Source organism: Sarcophilus harrisii, chromosome 3 (assembly GCF_902635505.1).
Source record: "Sarcophilus harrisii chromosome 3, mSarHar1.11, whole genome shotgun sequence".
In the NCBI taxonomy this organism is placed as follows: Eukaryota; Metazoa; Chordata; class Mammalia; order Dasyuromorphia; family Dasyuridae; genus Sarcophilus; species Sarcophilus harrisii.
The window spans coordinates 416,415,758-416,436,378 of NC_045428.1; the positions used below are offsets into that span (position 1 = coordinate 416,415,758).

Here is a 20,621-nt window from a genome sequence, read left to right on the forward strand (position 1 = left end):
TATAGGGTTGATAAGCAGTTCCTCTGTAAATTAGGAATTTATTGTACTATATTTTCATTAATGTGGTTTACATCACTCAGCATCACAGATTGCTCAGTATAGCATCAAAAATGAATGCTAAAATAATGTTTTGGTCATGTATACTTATTGTGTATCTAAGTTATATTTTAATATATTTAACATCTACTGGTCATCCTGCCATCTAGGGGAGGGGGTGGGGGGCGGTAAGAGGTGAAAAATTGGAACAAGAGGTTTGGCAATTGTTAATCCTGTAAAGTTACCCATGTATATATCCTGTAAATAAAAGGCTATTTAAAAAAAAAAAAAAAAAAAAAAAAGAAAGTTCTCTTCTAATTATTAAAAAAAAAAAAAAAAAAAAAAGAATGCTAAAGCATTCAGATTGCTTTAACTGCTCCTAGCTATTTAGATGGGACCGTAATCGCTATGAATGTGTTAACTGTGCTAGTTTTTAGAGTACCCCCCTCTTTGTTTCCCAATATTTTGTTATTTAATCTTCCTCCCTTTGTGCTGATGACTATTTTATAGTGAGAGGTAAGAGGTAGGATGAAAGAGGAAATATCACCTTTCACTGAATTCAATGAAAAGATATATTGACCTTGGGGAAACTATGTAGGGTAGCCTGGTTGGTTGACATAGCACAATAGTGAAAGTAATGGATGGACCTGGATCAATAAGACCTGGGTTAGAATCCACTTCTGAACTTATTAGCATCATGACCATGAGCCAAGTCACTTAACTTTTCTGAGCCTTATTTTCTTTATCTGAAATGGAGAAAACAGTATTTGTTTTACAGGTTATTATGGAGCTCCAGTGAGATAATACGTGTAAAGTACTTTGAAATCCTTAAAGTTCTACATGTATTTGCTTTTTGTCATTTTATCATTGTGTATTCCTCCTCTCTTTATACATTTTTAATAAATATGTTAACAAATGGAAATATTCTATGTAAGTAATTACTTTTATTTTAAACCTATTAAAATTATTTTTCTTAAAGATTATCTTCTAAAGAAGAAAAACTTAGGGGACTAGTTTATAATTTTCAACATGAACATTTTTATAATTCTACATAAAAGTTTTATATTTATATTTAAGCACCATGTTCAGTAACCATTCTTTTTATTTTGAAGAGAGATAAATAATTCTTTATTATGTTATAGGATGATGGTGATCAAGCAGCAAGTGTTGAAGAGCTAGAGAAACAGATTGAAAAACTGACTAAAGTAAGCACTTTTCAAATAAAGTTTCTTTTTTCCAAGTTGTAATTGTGTAGAATTACCCTTTCTGTATGCTAAATAAAGATATATATATAAAACTCATTCCTTTTGAATAATGGAAATGGCTGAGTATATTAAAAAAAAGTATTCAAATAATTTATATACAGGAAGTTTTAAACCCAAGATGAAAATTCATACATGAGATGATTTCACAATCTCAAAGTTAGTCAGCTGTAAATGATACTAAATATAAAAAACTGCAAAAATAAAATAAACTTTTAACATAACCCACAAAAAGCCACCTTTATTTTTTTCTACTTTTTAAAGTAGGTTCAAAGTATTTCCAAAGATGTCTTTATTCCTTGCAAATGAACACTATACAAATAGTATGAAACATTAAGTTCCATTGCATATTAATGAATTTAGGAACTTCAATTACATTTTTCATATATCTATGAATTTTATTTCTTCCTAAATTTGGAATTTTGTTTTATTGATCCTCTTCTTGTTTCTTTTCATTTAAATTTCTGTAGTATATTGAGTGTTAGGATGAACCAATTTTAAAATGCAAAAATAAAGTATTGGCTTATTTAATATGTGCATATTAAATTGTCCAACTTGGTAAAATACTAGTTTATATACAGATATTGCTAATATCACTGCTGTTAATCTAGCTAAAATTCTGCCAGTTTCTCATTAGGAGTTCTGTATTACAGTGCTTCAACTAACTTTAACCCACTATGTACACACTTTGCTAGAGCATAATTGATAAGATTTTAACTGCCTTGCTTCAATAAAGTATTTGATCCTGTTATATATATTTAGACATGAAAAATGCTTTACAGGATATTTGCTTAAAACAAATCTTTTTAATATTAAAAAGGTCCAAGTCAGTCATTTAAAACTCCACTAAATAGAATTGCCCAAATACTTTGATTCAGTTCTCCAGGAGCCAAGTCTGCCAGTTTCAATGAAATAAGTAGTAATTTATCTTTAGGTTGATTTTTTAGAAACAACTGACTCCAATAATATTAATATATACATATATATCTTTTGTTTTGTTGTAACAGCAACAGAGTCAGTACAGAAGAAAGCTTTTTGATGCTTCTCACTCTTTACGGTCAATGATGTTTGGCCAAGATCGTTATCGACGCCGATACTGGATTCTTCCCCAGTGTGGGGGTATTTTTGTAGAAGGCATGGAAAGTGGTGAAGGTAAGAGACATTAATTTCAGAATAACAAAAGCAATAGTTATATTAGTGTAAGCTGATGATTTCTTTAGTCTCTATTATGATTTTAGGATCACCAATATCTCATACTTCTTGGAAATGCTTTATAAAGCTCTCTGTAACCTAGATTTGACTTTGCAAAAACAAGAAGCTTGGTTTTCATACTTTCTATGTACTTAACTATGTATTTTTTCCAATTTCTATCTACTCTTTTTTTTCTCCTGTCTGTTTTCTAGCATTCAAACATCACTAATATTTAAAAAAAAAAAAATAGTGTTACCTATTTTGGATCTTACTTTCCTTTCATTCCCAGATTTTCACGTATTTGTTCTATGCCAATTACTTTCATTCCATTATCCATTCTTTTTTTTTTTTTTTTTTTTTGATCTGCAATTTGGTTTCCATCCCAATTATTCTACTGAAATTGTTCACCCTAAAATCACCAGTGCTCATGTATTGGCATTTACTTTTTCACAATCTTTTGAATTTGATATAATTGGCTGCACTCTCAATCAATCAACAAGCATTTGTTGAGCACCTACACTGTGCAAACTACTAGGGATAGTAGTAGTAGTACAAAAATGAAATAGTCCCTGCTCTTAAAGAGTTTGCATCCTAGGTTCTCATTATTCAGATCTTTTCTCTTTGCCTCTGTGGTGCCATGCTGTCTTAATTCTTTAACCATTCCTTTTTTGTCTTTCATTCTCCTACCCTCTAATAATGGATATTAACCAGTACTGGGTCTTTTACCCTTTGCTTTTCTCAATTTTCATAGTATTTCCTTCATAGAATTTATATAATCTAATGGCTTTAATTATCACTTTAGTTATAGGATGTATAGCTGTGGGGATGTTAGAGATAATTTCGTTTGGTCTCATTTAAAATGTTTAAAAATGAAGTGCAGAAAAATTAAGCTGCTTGTCAAAAGTTACTAAGTTTCAAAGTTCAAATTTGAATCCAAGTACTTAAACCCAAATTCAGTGCTTCTTTTAAGATATCACCAAATCTTCTGATTTCTAATCAAATGATGTTTTCACTATTTGAAGCAATGTTAGCAATTCTGGATGGATGTGTAAGAATTAAGATGGACAAGATTCAAACAGGCTAAGAACAAGGGAGATAACAAAACATTGGAGAGAGGCCTAGCATAAGTAAAGTTTCAGAAGCCAGAATATGAAGACTATGTTCAGAATTGTAATGGGCTGAAGTTTGAGTTGATGCACTGAGGTCCCAAGTACATGAGGCTAAATAGTAATTGGGCTATACTCTTAATATACATGATTGGATAAAGAATGGTCTCTGTCCACTCTCTGTGCAAGTCCTGATGTGTTGTATAGGAAATGATGATTTTGGTGGGTGGAGGCAGAGAGAGACAGGAAGAGAAGCTGGGAGAGATTGGGCCGGGGTTCGAGACTCCTAGCTGCTGGTAGTGTGGCTGCTGGTCTAGCTAGCTTCTTGACTCAGCTGCACACATTGCTATCGCCGATTCTCTTCCACCTCTGATCCTTCTTCACTGAGAATAAAGATAGACAATTTCCCCCTAACCTGAATTCCTGACTCCTGCTGATTTAAAAATACGCGATCTTCACAAGAATCAGGAAGGAGATAAGTTTGACTACAATGAGCACTTCATGTTGCAAAGTAGAAGAAAACTCGTTGAGGGTAAACTTTTGGAAGGTCTTGGATATGCAACTATATTCTATATACAATAAGAAATTATAGGTTTTTTGAACTGGGGAGTGTCATGGTGAAAGTAATATGTTGGAAAACCTAGTCTACTACTTGAATCAAAGAGTAAAGAAGAGGGTATTCTCCAACTCCCCTAAGCAACAGTCTTAGGATGAGTCAAGGATGAAACCACCTAATTTTTAAGTCAACAGCTCCTAAATTTGTACCTCCAGTCTCAAGGCCATTTAAACCAACTCTTATATTTTATAGATGAGGAAGAAGAGTTTTACTATTAGGGCTTAGTCTTTCATATTTAGGAGTAGCTTAATATTTGGAGTAAAACATTGCCTATAATTTAGTTGGTAAGTTAAGGCATACATATATAATAAAAAATGAGGATAATATATAATACAATGTCGATTTTTTTAATAAAGGCAATTGAAAAAATATAATTAATAAAATGCTAATTATGTGCAGACAAATGCAAAAGGACACAACTAGTTAGTGACTGCAAATAAATAAGAGAAAGTATTGTCATTACAAACTATATCCATAAGTACTTTTTTTCTTAGTGTTTAGAGCTGTCATAAAGGCAGGAGTGATTTTAGTAAAATACTATTTGATCAAACATCGACTAGTTGGCTAGGGATTTGAAATGTATATTCATAACTAAATTTATTCTTCCCTTGAAAAGATACCATTATAAATTTTTTTGTTGCATTTATTTGGGATTTCAAAGGTTGTAGCTCATGCAAACCACATTAGCAAGAGGTTTTAAAATTTGACACAAATGACCTTAGTTATCTGTAATTATGCACCTGCAATAAATGACATGGAAATTAATCAGAGGAATGGTTGACATACTATTCTATAATTTCCTGTTCCTCACCTTTTGCCTCTTTTTAATTAGAATATTTATTAATTACTGATCATGCCATTAAAGGTAAGAAGAAGGGGGAAAAGGTAAAAAGAAGAAATTAACATATTAGAAGACTGATTTTTTTTTTCAGACTTAAAGAACTTTTCCTATACTGAAGACACTAGCTAAATTTTCAGCAATTTCATTTTAAAATTATTTTTAAAAGCTTAAAAGGAGTTCCAGCTTTTTATAATTAAGCTTTTCAGTTAAAAGAAAAGCCACGAGAAACTGCAACTAAAATCTATCACTAGTTTAGTCTCTCTCATTACAAACAAATCAGAGATAAGTGTTATGTTTCTGATATCTACAAGTAACAACATAACATTCCATGATTAGATAATGATAGGTGGATGGATGGATAGATGGATGGATGGATAGATAGATGGATGATAGAACAATCTTGCAGTGTGTATAGGGTCTGCAAATTATCATTGATCAGTGGAAACTATTGATTTTATAAATGTTTTGAAGTACAAATGTAAATCCATAAAAAGAAATATAAAGTGTGAAAAGGATGCTTCAGTGTCTCACAAAGTGATTAGGAAAAGGAGAGTCTATTAGAAACATCACTGATAATTAGCTATTTGAGACAGAAGTTATTTTTCAGTACATCAAAGATCAGTGATATTATATAGGTATGGGAACGTGTTCTATTTAAGCAGATCACAAAAGATAAGTATTAAAGCCTTGTCTGACACTTGTCTGTGGGTCAGTTTCAGAAGAGTTAAAGGCATGATTGGGGTTGAGGTGTGCCTTATTGTATTTTGGTACTTTATCCACTAACCTCTGATGCTTCTAGATAAATTATGGCATGGGGCAGGATTAAAGCGCATGGGGGAAGGAATTAAATCAAACAAATGAGCTTTTGAGTGAGTAGGTTCAGAAATTCTGTCATATGAAATCTATGCCCATATGAAGACTCATTTCATATCTATGTCATTTTCTGTTTGAATATGTTTTAAATTTTGATATTCTGGTGAAAGGGACATGATCCCTTTAAAAAAAAAGATAGTCTATGTCTGAAGCCGTAGCCCAAAAATTTTACTAGGAGCTATAGTCTTTACTTAGTAATAAGTAAATAAATGTTAATCTAGAATGACAGTTATAACAGTCAAAAGGCAACAGGCCAAAAAAGAAAGGTTAGGTGGGGAAATGCTTCTTCTGATTAGGGATAGAATGGTAAATGTAGGATGTATGTGATCAGGAAAAAGATTCACTAAACCTGAATGTTCAGAGAGATGATTAGGAGCTCACATTAAAAAAAAAAAAGACCTCAAATTTTCCTGTTATTATCAAAATGAAACCATAGACAAGACAGCCCACAAACTGTAAAAAGATGGTGGACAGAATTTTTATCTCCAAGTAAATCTATGGTATAAAGGTAACATATCCCCAGGGTTTCATCGATTTAGAAGAAAGCAGAGGAGCCAAAAGGAATATTAAGTCTATCCCTTTAATCAGGCATCTGGTTTTAATGGATGAAGCTCTACAAAGTGCTTTTTTAAAATGCTAAACTGCCTGTTGGCCCAGATATAGTACCTGTGGTCAGGATTAGTACTATGTGGGTATCCTTATGAGTATAGATATCAGCTAGGAATCAAGCTGAGTAGCCAGGGAATTTAAGGAGCATAAATTGAAGAAATCTCTGTTTAAGTATTTACTGTGTGCAAGTCACTGTGTAGATTCTAGGGAAATAAAGGGGGGAAAAAAGTAGTTTTTGCCTTTAAGGAATTTTATAATCTGGTGGGAGGGGATGAAGCTTGGGAGGTGGTACAACAAATATGTAAATAATTATAGTGAAAATTACCATAGGATAATCAAGCAGCATTTGTTTAGTGTCTCTATTGTGTTGTGGCAATTTAGGTGGTGCAATAGAGAGAGTGGTGGGCCAATTTATACTGTCTGATAGTCTATACTGTCAAAGAGGCTACATTTTAACAGGATAAGTGAGGTCACCTAAATTAACAACCTTTTATTTAGTACTTGCTCTGGGCTAATCTCTGGAAATATAAATAAAAGAAAAAGTGTTCTTACCATCAAGGAATTCAAATTCTAATGGGAAAGATAAGCTGTAAAGAACTATGAAATTAAAAATTTCATAGAGATAATTACATAGCAAATATACATACATACAAATACATGTGTGTATGTGTATTTGTTATACAAATACATATATAGTAAATTGGAGGTAATTTCAAAGGGAAGATTGCTAACATGGGGAGGGGGTATGCATATTCTTGCAGAATGTGACACATATGAACTGAGACTTGAATGAAGTCAGGGAAACCAGGAAGTGGAGGGAAAAAAGAGAATTTCATACATGGAAAAATACATTTAAAAGGCAAAGAGTCAGGAGCTGAACTGATAGGAGCAGCAAAGAAGCCAATGTAGCAGAATTGTAGAATTCATGGAGAGGGTCAAGTATGAAATTCTAAAAAGGAAGGGTCCAGGTCATAAAGGGCTTTAAAAACCAGACAGAATTTTGAATTTTATATTTGATCTCAAAGTTAATAGAAAGTCACTTGAGTTTATTGAATAGAGAGATGATTTGATCAGATCTGAACTTTAGGAAGATTTTTTTTGGAGACACATTTTTTTTGAATGAGTAGGGTAGACAAGACTGGGAAGAAATTTGAGGCAGAGAGACTTCTTTCTAAGACTACAAATCATCCACTGATAGGATAATAATTGGCATCTGTAGAAGGAGTTTACATACCTGAAAGTCCCTACACTTATGAAATCATAAAACCAGAGCAAAACAATATGTAAAGAAGGAATAAAGGCTTTCACCAGTGACAGCTATCACAGAATAAAAAAGGCACCTGTCTAAGAGATGTTGGGAAGGTAGAATCACAACAGATTGATCATAAGAGGTAAGAGAATAAAGAGTAGACAACCAAGAGTAGGACAACCTTAGCTTATAAGCCATTAGGAAGAATGGTGGTGCTATTATTGTTGATAATACATGGGATATCAAATTGAAGATTCATACAATTTTACAAGATTATGGCCTGGTGTTAAATTCAGCATCTTTTATTTCACCTTGCTCCAGTTTTCTGCATGAGTATACTTTTAGTACAGTTAGAGTCCATAAGCATGCTTATACATCTCAGATACAGTCTAAGTGAACGATAGTAACAATCTTCTGCCAAGATTGTAAACTGAAAAAGATAAATGGGGTTTAAAGGTAATTCTTTACATTTAGAGATAATTAGCAACATTTTAACAAATGCTGTATGTGTATTGTTTTTCTGAGAGTTTGCTCTTTTATTTTTTTTTAAATGCAATTTTGTATCTTAGTGTTAGTGATAAGAAGTGAGGAAATAAGAAATTCCTTTTATTGTATTATTTGTTGGTTGAACATATTGTAACAAAATCAATAAAGTTCAATTACATTTCAGATTAGAAATTTTTTTTCATCAAACTGGTTTCATTATGAAGAACTCTCAAGAGTCTATTATAATGATCTTTGTGTTCTAGAATGTCCTAACATTACAGTGTTTTTTAAAGATAATTTGCTTGTCATAAGGAGTTTGAAATTATTTATTCTAATTTTATCTAAACTGTGTACACGCACACACACATATATACATATATATTTGTTTTAATGGCATTATTGGTATACTTTGAAGCTCTTTAATGTGGAATTGTAAGTTACTTGGTAAAAACATAAGTTGAGTAATAATGATGTTGATAAAATATAAGAGGAAGTTCAAAATAATAGATGGGTTTTCATTAAATTTTTTTATTATCTAGGTCTAGAAGAAATTGCAAAAGAGAAAGAAAAATTGAAAAAAGCTGAAATTATACAAATCAAAGAAGAAATGTATGAGACCTCTGATGATACATTAAAATGTCTAAATACAGGCCATTGTGAGCAAAAAGAAGATCTGAAGGAAAAAGACAACACTAATTTATTTCTCCAAAAACCTGGCTCTTTCTCCAAATTAAGCAAATTATTAGAAGTAGCTAAAATGCCTCCTGATTCAGATATTATAAACCCCAAAACGAATGGTGGTGCAGCCAATGGATGCACATTATCTTACCAAAATGGTGCAAAAAATTCTCTCTGCAGCCTTCAACCAGCAGTATCACAAAACAACAAAGAAAAGGCAGATTCTAATTTATTTAATCCAGTCTCCAGTAGTCAAGGGAAGTTTTACAACCCTCCATTAATTGCCAATGACCAACTATTAAAAACCCTGACAGAAAAGAACAGACAGTGGTTCAGTCTTTTACCCAGAATGCCCTGTGATGACACTTCCCTTACCCATGCAGATGGATCTGCTGCTGCTTCATTAACTCCTCATTCTCAGCCTCCTTCTAAATCACCTTCACCTGTTCCATCACCCCTTCTTGGGTCTTCCTCTACACAGAATACAATGGGCCTTAATCCATTTGCTTTATCACCACTTCAGGTTAGTCCCAGTAGCAATAACACTCTTTTTACTATTTGTTTTGTTTTAACGTTTTAACCTTATCCTCACTGTAGTATCTACTAAAACTGTTGTATTTTGCCCAGTTTACAAGCTGAAAATAGAATTAAATGACACATTCCCCAAATTTACTGTAAGTACATGTAGATTATAAAATCAGAACACCTAATTCCCAGCATATTTGATTCATATTCCCTAAACTTACTGCTGTTTGTTTTTAAGTTTCATTTATACTTACTACTAATAATTAAGTTCTGAAATCTATATGTAAAAACATAGATATATGTTATATATGTATATATATATGTCATATATATGCCATATTTGAGTGACATCTTCAGCATTTGACAATTTTACTGCTTTGAACTGTATGTTTAAATGTATGTGTTGATTACTGGATAAATGTGGCAAGTCATTTTCAGAATTTAACAAACAATTTTGGATTTTCTATTATTTCTACTAAAATTTCTCAATGATTTTTCCAATGTTTTGGTGTTTATAGATGAAGAGTGGATTACCTATAATGGGACTTCAGTTTTGTGGATGGCCAACAGGAGTTCTCACTTCAAATGTTCCCTTTACATCTCCTTTACCTAGTCTGGGATCAGGGTTGGGATTGTCAGAAGGAAATGGTAATTCATTCTTGACCCCAAATGTTTCTTCATGTAAAAGTGAATCACCAGTGCCACAGAATGAAAAGGCATCTTCGTCTGTCCCTGGAACAGTTGAAGTAGCAAAACCAGTAGATTTTCCTAGTCCCAAACCCATTCCAGAAGGTAGGTACATTCAGAAGGTTTTTGTCCAATAATTTTTATTTTGTAAAACTGTTCTTATTGTACCATAATTATCCAAATATATAGGATGCCTTAAAATACAGGCTACATACTAAAATGGGCTCTTCCTGAAAAGAAAAGAAAAAAAAATGAAAATATGTTAAATAATAATGTCATAAACATGAATTTTTCTCATCCAGATTTGGGGGGAAAGAGTTAAATACAGTCTGTATATGGCTCAATATGGTAACTGGTTCTCTGAATGGTTATGTGTCTTGGTAAGCCTTTTGATTTGAATTATACTATATCATTCAAAATGTTTGTAAAAGATTTACATTATTTTGACTTAGAAATGCAGTTTGGTTGGTGGAGAATTATTGACCCAGAGGACCTAAAAGCTTTGCTTAAAGTGCTACATCTCAGGGGGATAAGGGAAAAGGCATTGCAGAAGCAAATACAGAAACATTTGGATTATATTACTCAGGCCTGCATCAAAAATAAGGATGGTATGTAAATAAATCATTTTCATTTCTTTGCTTAGGAAAAACTAATTCATTTATTTAAATGAAAAATCTATTGGAATATATCTTCATTCATTATGAAAAGACTGGTGCTGGTGTTTAGAATAGTTTTGCTTAGGGAAAACTACTAACATCAAATTAGTATATATTTTTTTTATAATTCCTAATCGTCACCTCTAGTTTATAGTTGACCAAAAGCCATACATCTTTAAATAATTTGCATATAACAAGAATAGTAATTCAATGTCTTAAGTTGGAGATTGTGAAAGTAACTATTGGGGGAGGAATCCTGTATTTATACAATTTAAAAACAGTTTTTTTTTAAAATTTCATTTTCAAATATAGTCGCTATTATTGAAATAAATGAAAATGAAGAAAACCAAGTAACTCGAGATATTGTAGAAAACTGGTCGGTGGATGAGCAAGCAATGGAGATGGACTTGACTATTCTTCAGCAGGTAGAAGATTTAGAAAGGAGAGTTGCATCAGCAAGTTTACAAGTGAAGGTAAAAGGGACTAAAAATATTTTAAAATATCATTCCAATAATTATATTGTGGATCAGTGCTAATTGTGAAAGAGTTAACAGTGGGTTTTATTTTCTTAAAAAACAGCCATGTTAGATTAGATTTTATACTGTGTAGTTAGTTTGTGGATGGAAAGTGATTTTAGAAAGGGGTAGTTTCAGTAAGATTCTGAAACCAAAAGCAGATTTCAAAAGAGTGAGGAACAAGAAGAATTGCAGTAAGCAAATTTAGACAGGTTTAGAAGTCTGTCAGTGAAGCAGAGGAGAGAAGATCACGTGAAGGGAGTGCGAGTTAAGAAAAGAAGTAGGGTTTTATTTTAGAATAGAGTTTCTAAGCATATCTGTAACAGAGGTAATGGCATGAATAGAGACAGACCCTTCAAACACTATAGGAATGTAAAGTTTACTAGATTGTAAACTCTTTGATGTTTACATAAGTTGTTCATAATAAGTGCTCAATAAATGAGTGAATGATTTACTATTTCAGGTTTAAAATGTGCCTACAATCTGTTTATACCTATAATATTTAATCAAAAGTAGTAATAGATTAATAATAGACACATAATATAGTAGAATGATATATTCATTTATCTGGCATCATCTGGGAGTGTGTTATTCCTAATTTGTAATTTTTCCAAATAAAGCTTAATCTTTAAAAAACTTTTTAAAAAAGTTTAATCATTTTAAAACGGGGTTTTAAAAAATATATATATTACACATTTACCTGCTTTTATAGATACAGTAATATGTAATTCAACTTAATCTTCTCTTGAAGATTCAACGTTATTATTATGACTACTAATTTGAGACATACTCCATATAAAAGTTACCCTGACCATCATCATTTTGATGATGTTACTAAGTTATAAGGCAGTCATGCTTAAGTTAGGACTCCCTTCTATATAACATATTAGATAATAAGTGGAGACCGGTGTATCTTAGGTCCAGATTTAATTTTCATTTTTATTTGAGATGTTTGATATTACAGAAATGTTAAGTGCTTTATAAAAACATGTTAGAATCATGTCCTTATCAGTAGCAACCGCATTTGCAAATAAAAGGGGAGGAAGGGGGGGAACCAAGTTAATTGTTCTAAGAATTTTCCTTTTGAGGGCTAGATTGTAAAATAGAAATTTTGGAGATTCTTGAATTAGGGGAAAAATTAATCTCTTTTCCTATCCATCTTCCAGAGTGTTTTTGGATTCTCTTTCTCTAGTCATCATCTGCTAAAGCTAACTAGTAGCAAACCTCAGGGGCCTCTGGAAAGTTTAAAATGTTAGGTTTCCACATCTCAGAATACAGATTGGAAGGAAACTATTTGGGGAAAAAATTGTTGACAAAATACTCAAGTAGTTATCTGAAGATCTCTAGTGAGGGGAAAAAAAACCCAGCATTAACTAAGGCATTCAATTGTACTTTTGGATAGTTCTATTTATTAGAAAGTTTTCCCTAGTTCTGACCAATGAGATAAAGGATAAATCTAATTCCCTCTTCCATTTGATGGCCTTTGAAATACAGAACAATAGCTAGATGTTGTATATTCCCTAAATCTTCTCTTTGCCAGGCTAAACACCACTACTTCCCTCAAATGATATTCATACAGCCCTTCACTGTTCTATTCATACTACTCTGAACATTCCAGGTTATCAATACCTTTTCTAAAATGTGGTTCCTAGAGCTGAACATAAGACTCCAGTTTACAAGAGGAGGTGGTAACTTCCCTAGTCTTAGATATACTCTTCCTTATTTTGAATTTCTTTTAACAATGTGTAATCACATGCGCTCTTTCTAACCTCAGGTGTCAGAAAACCAATTTTAAATTCTTAGTGTCTAGGAATATATTTTTTAATATTGTTGGTATAAAACTAACCTGCCCTTACAAGGTTATTTCTCTTAATCATGCTGTCATGTTAATCCTGTTGTCATTGAATCACTTAATGATTCTAGGTGTGGAGTATGCCTACCTTGTAATATTTTGTCTAAATACAATGAGAAATTTAGGAGTTATTGAGGTGTCTATGGTCAGTAACTATAAGTGTCTAAGGAATTTGAACTCAGGTCTTGCTGACTCCAGGCCTAACACTCACCTAGTCAGAGTGCTGATTGCCAGTTGTTATACTATTTGAATTCTTGTAGTTCAGGTAAGGAATGAGAGCATCCATGGTCTGTAACCCAACTGATCAGAAACCTCACACCCATACATCACAAATATGTTTTTCAAGAAAAGAATTGGAAGGATCTTAATATAGCAATCATCAAATAACATTCCAAAGAAATAAAATTGATTACATTTTAACATTATTGCTTGTTACTGCTGGGAAAGTCAGGCTTGAACCCAGTTGCCTGTATGCAGTCAGTACACTGATTTATTTGAGCAAAGAGCAAAATGAATATAAAATTAGAGGACAGAATAAGAATGAAAAATAATATACCATGCAATTAAGACAATTATTGATACTAAAAACGAAGAAGTGGAAAGTCTTCTGGTTTTCTTCTAATTCTCTTATTGAATATGTATTCTTATAAAAAATTTTTAAAAATATAATGAATGAAAAGGTAGGTAAGTGGTTCATTATTAATTATTGTCTTTTTCCATCTACTTTTTTGGTCATAAATAATAACCATTTTATATTTACATATATGTTTTTTAAATAGTTGTTCTGCTTCATCCTTTACTCTCAGACATCACTTCTTGTTACTCTCAATGTCCCCTTTTAAAAATGTGGTATTAGACACAATATTCTTAATATGAACTGACTAGTAAAAAGTTGGACTATTTCGCCATTGATTTGAACACTACTACTATTTATGTAGCTTAAGATTCAACTAGTAGTTTTAGCAGCTATGTGTAATAATTGTCCCATACTGAATTTTGCTATTTACAAAACTTTTTCTTACTAGTAAGCTAAATCTTTTAATTTTGCAATTAATTTTTCAAAGCTAACTGTAGGATTTTTTTTTTGTTTTATTATATTTATGTTTGTTTTTTATTATATTTAATGTTCTTTATTTTTGTTTGTTTTTATTATATTTAATGTTCTTAGTTTTTAAGAGTTTTGTTAAGGAATTTTTGTTAAAATCCTAATTATCTCATGAAATATGTATAATATGCTTTCCAGATTTCTATCTTCTCTTTGCTAATGTTCTCTTTGGTGAATCCATGCTGGCTTCTACTCTTTTTTTTAATGTGTACACTACATATTTAATAATCCATTCTAGATTTTTGTTATGTAAAAATACATATCTTCAAAACCAAGTCGTATGTATGTGTATCTTTAAAATGTACAACTTCTAAAAGGGGGCAGAGTATTTCAGGAAAATATCTGGCAACTCCATGCATCTACTTTCTATACTCATTGTGAGATAAGTAGTTTAATCTGAATATTGTATGTGAAGATTGACATTTGGGGCTGAGAAGCAGTTGGTAATAATCTTGGAATCAGAAGACATAGATTTGAACACTGGTTTTATCACTACCTCCAAGTGACTTAAATTTAAGTCATTTAACCTTCCTGTGCCTTATTTTTATAGTTTATAAAATGTGGAATAACTATACTTCTAAAGATGTTGTAAAGGTGAAATTATGCTGAATCAGAAGACATAGATTTGAACACTGGTTTTATCACTACCTCCAAGTGACTTAAATTTAAGTCATTTAACCTTCCTGTGCCTTATTTTTATAGTTTATAAAATGTGGAATAACTATACTTCTAAAGATGTTGTAAAGGTGAAATTATGCTAACTTTGATAAAAAGTTCTTTGCAAACTGTACACCACAATAAATATCAGCAATTAAAAAGTTTTGTCATTCTTCCAAAGTGTTTAATCCCTTTCAGTATTACAAAAGATACACTGATGGCATTTTTAGTGAACACAAAGAGGTAAACTGAGTCCAACATTTTTAAGTATTAAATGCATCCTTCTGCCTAACAGCATAGGTGATATCGAGAAATACCAGGGGTTTCATTTTCATAATTCCATAAAAGTAATCAGTTTTTCCAACTAAAATTTATTTGATACTTTATAAATTACTTTGATCACATTTTTAATACTGTCCAGAGTTGTAATGGATAGGTATTTCTTTTCACATGTTCCATTTTTGTTTTCTGGCTAGCATTAGGAAAGCACAAGGTAAAAGCTTATCAGTGATCATTAAGATTTGTTGTTGACAAAAACTCCAAGTAGTTAGTGCAGGAAATAAATTGATATTTTTTTCCTGACAATATAGGGTTGGATGTGTCCAGAGCCTGCATCAGAAAGGGAAGACTTGGTATATTTTGAGCATAAGTCAGTTACTAAATTGTGCAAGGAGCATGATGGAGAGTATACTAGAGGAGAAGAAAGCAGTGCCAGCCCTCTAGAACGGAAGAGTGACAACCCTCTAGATATAGCTGTAACCAGGCTGGCTGATTTGGAGCGGAACATAGAGCGAAGGTATCTGAAGAGCCCCTTAAGTACCACCATTCAGATCAAACTGGATAATGTGGGCACAGTTACTGTCCCTGCTCCTGCACCATCCATTAGTGGTGATGGTGACGGGTAGGTTATTGAGATTAACTTGAAAAATTATTGTGCTTCTTTGCTAATTGGAGCCTATTTTCTATTGCCTGTTATCTATGTATCTTCTTGTATGTCTGTGATCCATACGGATCATGCTATTCTGCATGATGCTTTGTAAAAATATTTTTTGTTATGTTTGTTGATTATCCTGCAAAGTGATCTTACATTTACCTGGTTGTGACTAAGCTTTGAGGCACGTAGCCACAGTCTGTGCACTACATCAAATTTAGTTGCTTAAACCTTATACTTATTGGCTGTATACGTGTTTTTGTCATTGCTTGGCTTTCAGTGTGATGATGATTGTTTCACATTCAAAATCCAGTAAATATGGATATGACCTACTTAATTTCTCTATATTTCAATGCAGAATTGAAGAGGATATTGCTCCAGGGCTCAGGGTATGGAGAAGGGCATTATCAGAAGCTCGCAGTGCTGCACAGGTAGCTCTGTGCATTCAGCAGTTACAGAAATCAATAGCATGGGAAAAATCAATTATGAAAGTTGTAAGTGTTTTTACTTAAGAAATACTATAACTAATTGTATTTTGTCCCTTTTTTTTTTTTTTTCCAATTTTCAGCTCTCTTAGCTTAATCATCAATTAGTTATTATTGTCTAAATATTGAATGCTATCTATAGTACTTGAGAGTTTGGCATCTTTTGTAAAACACTGTGTAATCTGCCATATTTTCTCAAAGATTTATTTCTGATCTTCTGGATGAAACTTACCAAGCCTTATCTTTTTCTCTTAATACAGAATGGTTGATATGTGTGGTTTCCTCTTCTAATGTATAGAAAATATCAAACTATAACTGACATTTTCTTAAGCATTCTATATGGATAGTAGTTGTTGACTGGCATATTTTCTTCTTTTAAAGGGGTTGGTAGTAGATATAATACCCTCATACCATCCTAAAGATTTGCATTATCTCCAGTTCATGTCTTGTGTGTCCTGTTCTTTTTTTCTCCCCATTTTTCTCTCCATCGTAGGAAATAAAGTAGCCATTTTTGACTTCTGCCTCAATTTAGAAATCTTTCACCTCTAGCCTGCTATTGAGTATACATTAATCACAGTATGCTCATGTTTAATGTCTAACAATCCACTAAGGCTTAGGATCCCTTAGTACAATCTAAATATAAAGATGAGAAATAGAGAAGGGAAACTATTTATCTGTCATGCAGTTAGCAAGTGGTACAATCTGGCTCAAAACCAGATCTGATTGTAGGAAATTCAGCCCTTTCCCTCTTGTATATAGTGAATTGGAATTTATGATTAGTTTTGAAATATCTAGTGTCAAATACTTAATAACTGTGTGACCCTGTACAAATTTTATTTTTCTCAGTCTCCTCATCTATAAAATGGGGAGATTAATAGCACCAAGCTCACAGTGTAAGATAGGCAGGTACCTGCTTACCTAAGGAAACTGTATGTTATAGTAGAAAATGATAGATTTGAAGTCAGTCTGTTTTCAAATACTAAAGACTCCATGGGATCAAATTTGAACTCGGGTCCTTCTGACTTGAACTGCGCCACCTAGCTGCCCCCATAATATATATTTAACATATTTTATGCTGTCTCTTCCATAATTTAATTTCTCACGATCATTTGTTTGATGTGTATTCCTATTGCTTGTTATGAAGGTTGTCCTGAAAAGTCAGATGGGCATCCTTATCCAAATCTTTTATCACTCTTTATTAAGTTACATCATTTTCTGTGGCAAATCCATCACACAGACCCTCTGTCTATAAATACCTTAGAGTTTTAGTATGGGAACGTAATATTTGCAAAGATATTATCTGGGCATAAGACACTAATTAAATAAGAGAAAACTATAATTTGATATTTTCTATTATATTTAGCATGAGGAAATCCCTTAATGACCACTTAATTCATTGTTGTAATATGCTTTATTATTATTAATGTTAAAATATCAGTATCTTCTCCAATTTCCTTTACATACAAACATACATACATTATATACATATGTACATTATTTACAAGGATTTCCTAAGTCCCTGAGAAAATGCAAAAAATGGTAATTTTACTGTGTGGTACTATGTGTTTCATTTTTTAAAAAACTGAAATATTTGTAAGGACAAGTTTTAGACAGAAAAAAATATTGTTTTCAAACTAATGTTTTAAACTATCATTTAAATCCATAAGAGAATGTTTAGTATAATCTATAGTCTGGCCTATAGTAAATGTTTGAGAGATTTGGTCAGTGTTATTGTGTGACTTTAGAAAAGCCACCTAATCTCTGTAAGTCTCCATTTCCTTTGGCATATGAAAATGAACTCAGGTCTCTTCTGGGACTAATAAAAACAATAATAGCTAGTTTTTATGCAGCACTTTTAAGTTTTAGAATGTGTTTTACAAATATATCACTATATTCTCACAACTACCTGAGATGTTATTATTACCCCTATTTTGTAGAAATATAAAATAAAGAATAAAATAAAAAAGTAAAGGAAACTGAAGCAGAGATTAAGTGACTTGACCAAAGTCATAAGTTTTATGACTTGTAAGTTAAGATTTGAACACAAGTTTTCCCCGATTCCAAGTCCATCATTCTATCCACTTGCTGTTTAGCACTGATAGTCTAGAGGTCCTTAACCAGTAGTTTTCCCACAACTGTTCTTTCATTGTTTTGCCTATATCACCTTTATCTCCCCAACTGGATTGTAACCTCGAGGGTAAAATCTAATCTCTTTTTCTGGTTTTATACTGCACTTTCCTCTCCTTTAACATTATTAGTCACCTTAGTTGGCTGATTACTTTTGGCACCAAATTCCCAGGTAAAATTTTAAAATTAGAAACCAGGGATGATAACTCTACAAAGCTGATTGTTATAAACACATAGATCTTAAAAGTTTTATTAAACTATTAAGCTAAAAAGGGAAAAGATGAGTGTTAATGGCCTTCTCTGCCCAACTCTAAAATTATACTGAAATTTTACATTACTGAAGGGACCTATATCAATATCAATTATTTTGATAAGAGAAAAGTAGTCTGCCTCATTACAATATTGGGAACTCATTCCCTGTTCTAGGGAGCACTAGCTTTTTTTTTTTAATAGCTTTAAAAATATATGCAAAGATAGTTTTCAGCATTCACTTTTGCAAAACCTTGTGTTGCAAATTTTTCTCTCCCTTTTCTACCCATCCCCTCCCCTAGATAGCAAGTAATAAAATAAATGTATAACATCCAATGTATGTTAAATATATGCAATTCTTATATCCATATTTCCACATTTATCATGCTGCATAAGAATGCATTAGCTTTCTAGTTATTAAAAGACTTTTAAACTTTAGAAATAAAGGATTTCAACCAAATGTTTATGTACATGCTAATATGGAATGACCATTTTCTGCTACAAATATCAAACTTGATTTTCACAAAATTGAAAATCTAGTGTCTTTATCATCCTTCCCTAATAATACAGATTGAAATTTATTTTTTTTAAAAAATCATAAATGTAGAAAATATTTTGCAATATTTTAATTTTTAATTATAGAAAGCAATACAAATTTTCTTTATATGAATGATTTGAAATCTGAAAGTTTTGTTATTTTAGAGATCAGCATTTGACTTTTTTCTTTTACTGAATATCTCTAGATATTGAATAGATTATTTTTAAAATGATTCAAATGTAGACTGTTACATCCTTGTCAAATCAGTGTATTCTTTTTTTTTTTTTTTAATAGCCTTTTATTTACAGGATATATACATGGGTAACTTTATAGTGTATTCTTGGATATGGTAGAAAACATACCCACTATTAAAGGGATGTTGAACCATTTTTCATTTGATCTTAGTTATACATGTTTTATTACTTTTCATATGTATATGTGATAATTCAATGGATCTGGGATATTACTGGTATAGGTATCTCTCATTAGTGTAAATCAAAGCTTTTCCATAGATACTCATCCTGTACAATTAAATCTCCCTAGAAAATACTTCATAAATACTTCACAAAGGATCCATTCAACTTTATTCTGCCTCTTTTAAAATTTAGCATCTTCCAGCAACCCTTGTGTTCTTACTCACTTTCGCTCCTGACTGGCCCACTTTCTATTTTGGATATATCCTTAATACATTTTTTATGCCATTTCTTAAACACAAATCTGTATCATGAATCTTACTGATTCACAACTATTAATTGAGAGAATACTGTGTTTTTTTAAATGGCCAGTTGAAAGTGCTGCTTATTTCAAAATATAATTTAATCCAGTCTCCTATTCTGAGTCATTCTGGATCTAACTCATTGTCTACTGTACAAGTTCATGTTGCAATTTGGGCATTCTGTGTGTTTCTTCTTTATCTTTATTTCACTTAATAAGCATTTGTAGTCTGTGTTTTTCATCCACTTCATTTTCCATTTTGGATTGTTAGACTTCTAGTATATTACACATTTAACACATATTTACTGAACAGAATACTATATAAGCTGCAGGCTTACTGACAAAATTCATAAGTTTAATTTGCATTTTAAAGATGTGAGTAATCTGCACATAATGAACTCCTTGAAACATTTCAAATTATCTTAGATTCTGTGAGATTTTACTCTTGTATTAATAGATGTGAACAGTAAATTAATTTGGTATTAAGATTGCAAATGCTATTCTAAATTAGTATGAATTTTTATGTTAAAATATTCTTATTCTTTTAAATCTTGATTGCAAGATGTTTTATGTGAGCAAAAATATATAGTCATATAAATCATTCAAAATAAGACCTTTAGCTCTGCTTTCTCT

General features: G+C 31.8%; 1 protein-coding gene across 35 annotated transcripts in view; it reads left to right on the plus strand.

The window, feature by feature from the left end:
* BAZ2B (bromodomain adjacent to zinc finger domain 2B) overlaps positions 1-20,621 on the plus strand; it is a 325,060-nt gene that overhangs the window by 292,182 nt on the left and 12,257 nt on the right. For 28 of the 35 annotated variants that reach the window (XM_031960595.1, XM_031960592.1, XM_031960598.1 and 25 more), the window contains 8 exons: positions 1,179-1,241; positions 2,306-2,450; positions 8,809-9,470; positions 9,991-10,264; positions 10,612-10,767; positions 11,128-11,288; positions 15,535-15,845; positions 16,234-16,369. In XM_031960595.1, the coding sequence (XP_031816455.1) occupies positions 1,179-1,241; positions 2,306-2,450; positions 8,809-9,470; positions 9,991-10,264; positions 10,612-10,767; positions 11,128-11,288; positions 15,535-15,845; positions 16,234-16,369 (1,908 nt within the window). The remainder of the gene's footprint in view (positions 1-1,178; positions 1,242-2,305; positions 2,451-8,808; positions 9,471-9,990; positions 10,265-10,611; positions 10,768-11,127; positions 11,289-15,534; positions 15,846-16,233; positions 16,370-20,621) is intronic. The other 7 variants (XM_031960611.1, XM_031960620.1, XM_031960623.1 and 4 more) reach the window with 3 other exon arrangements.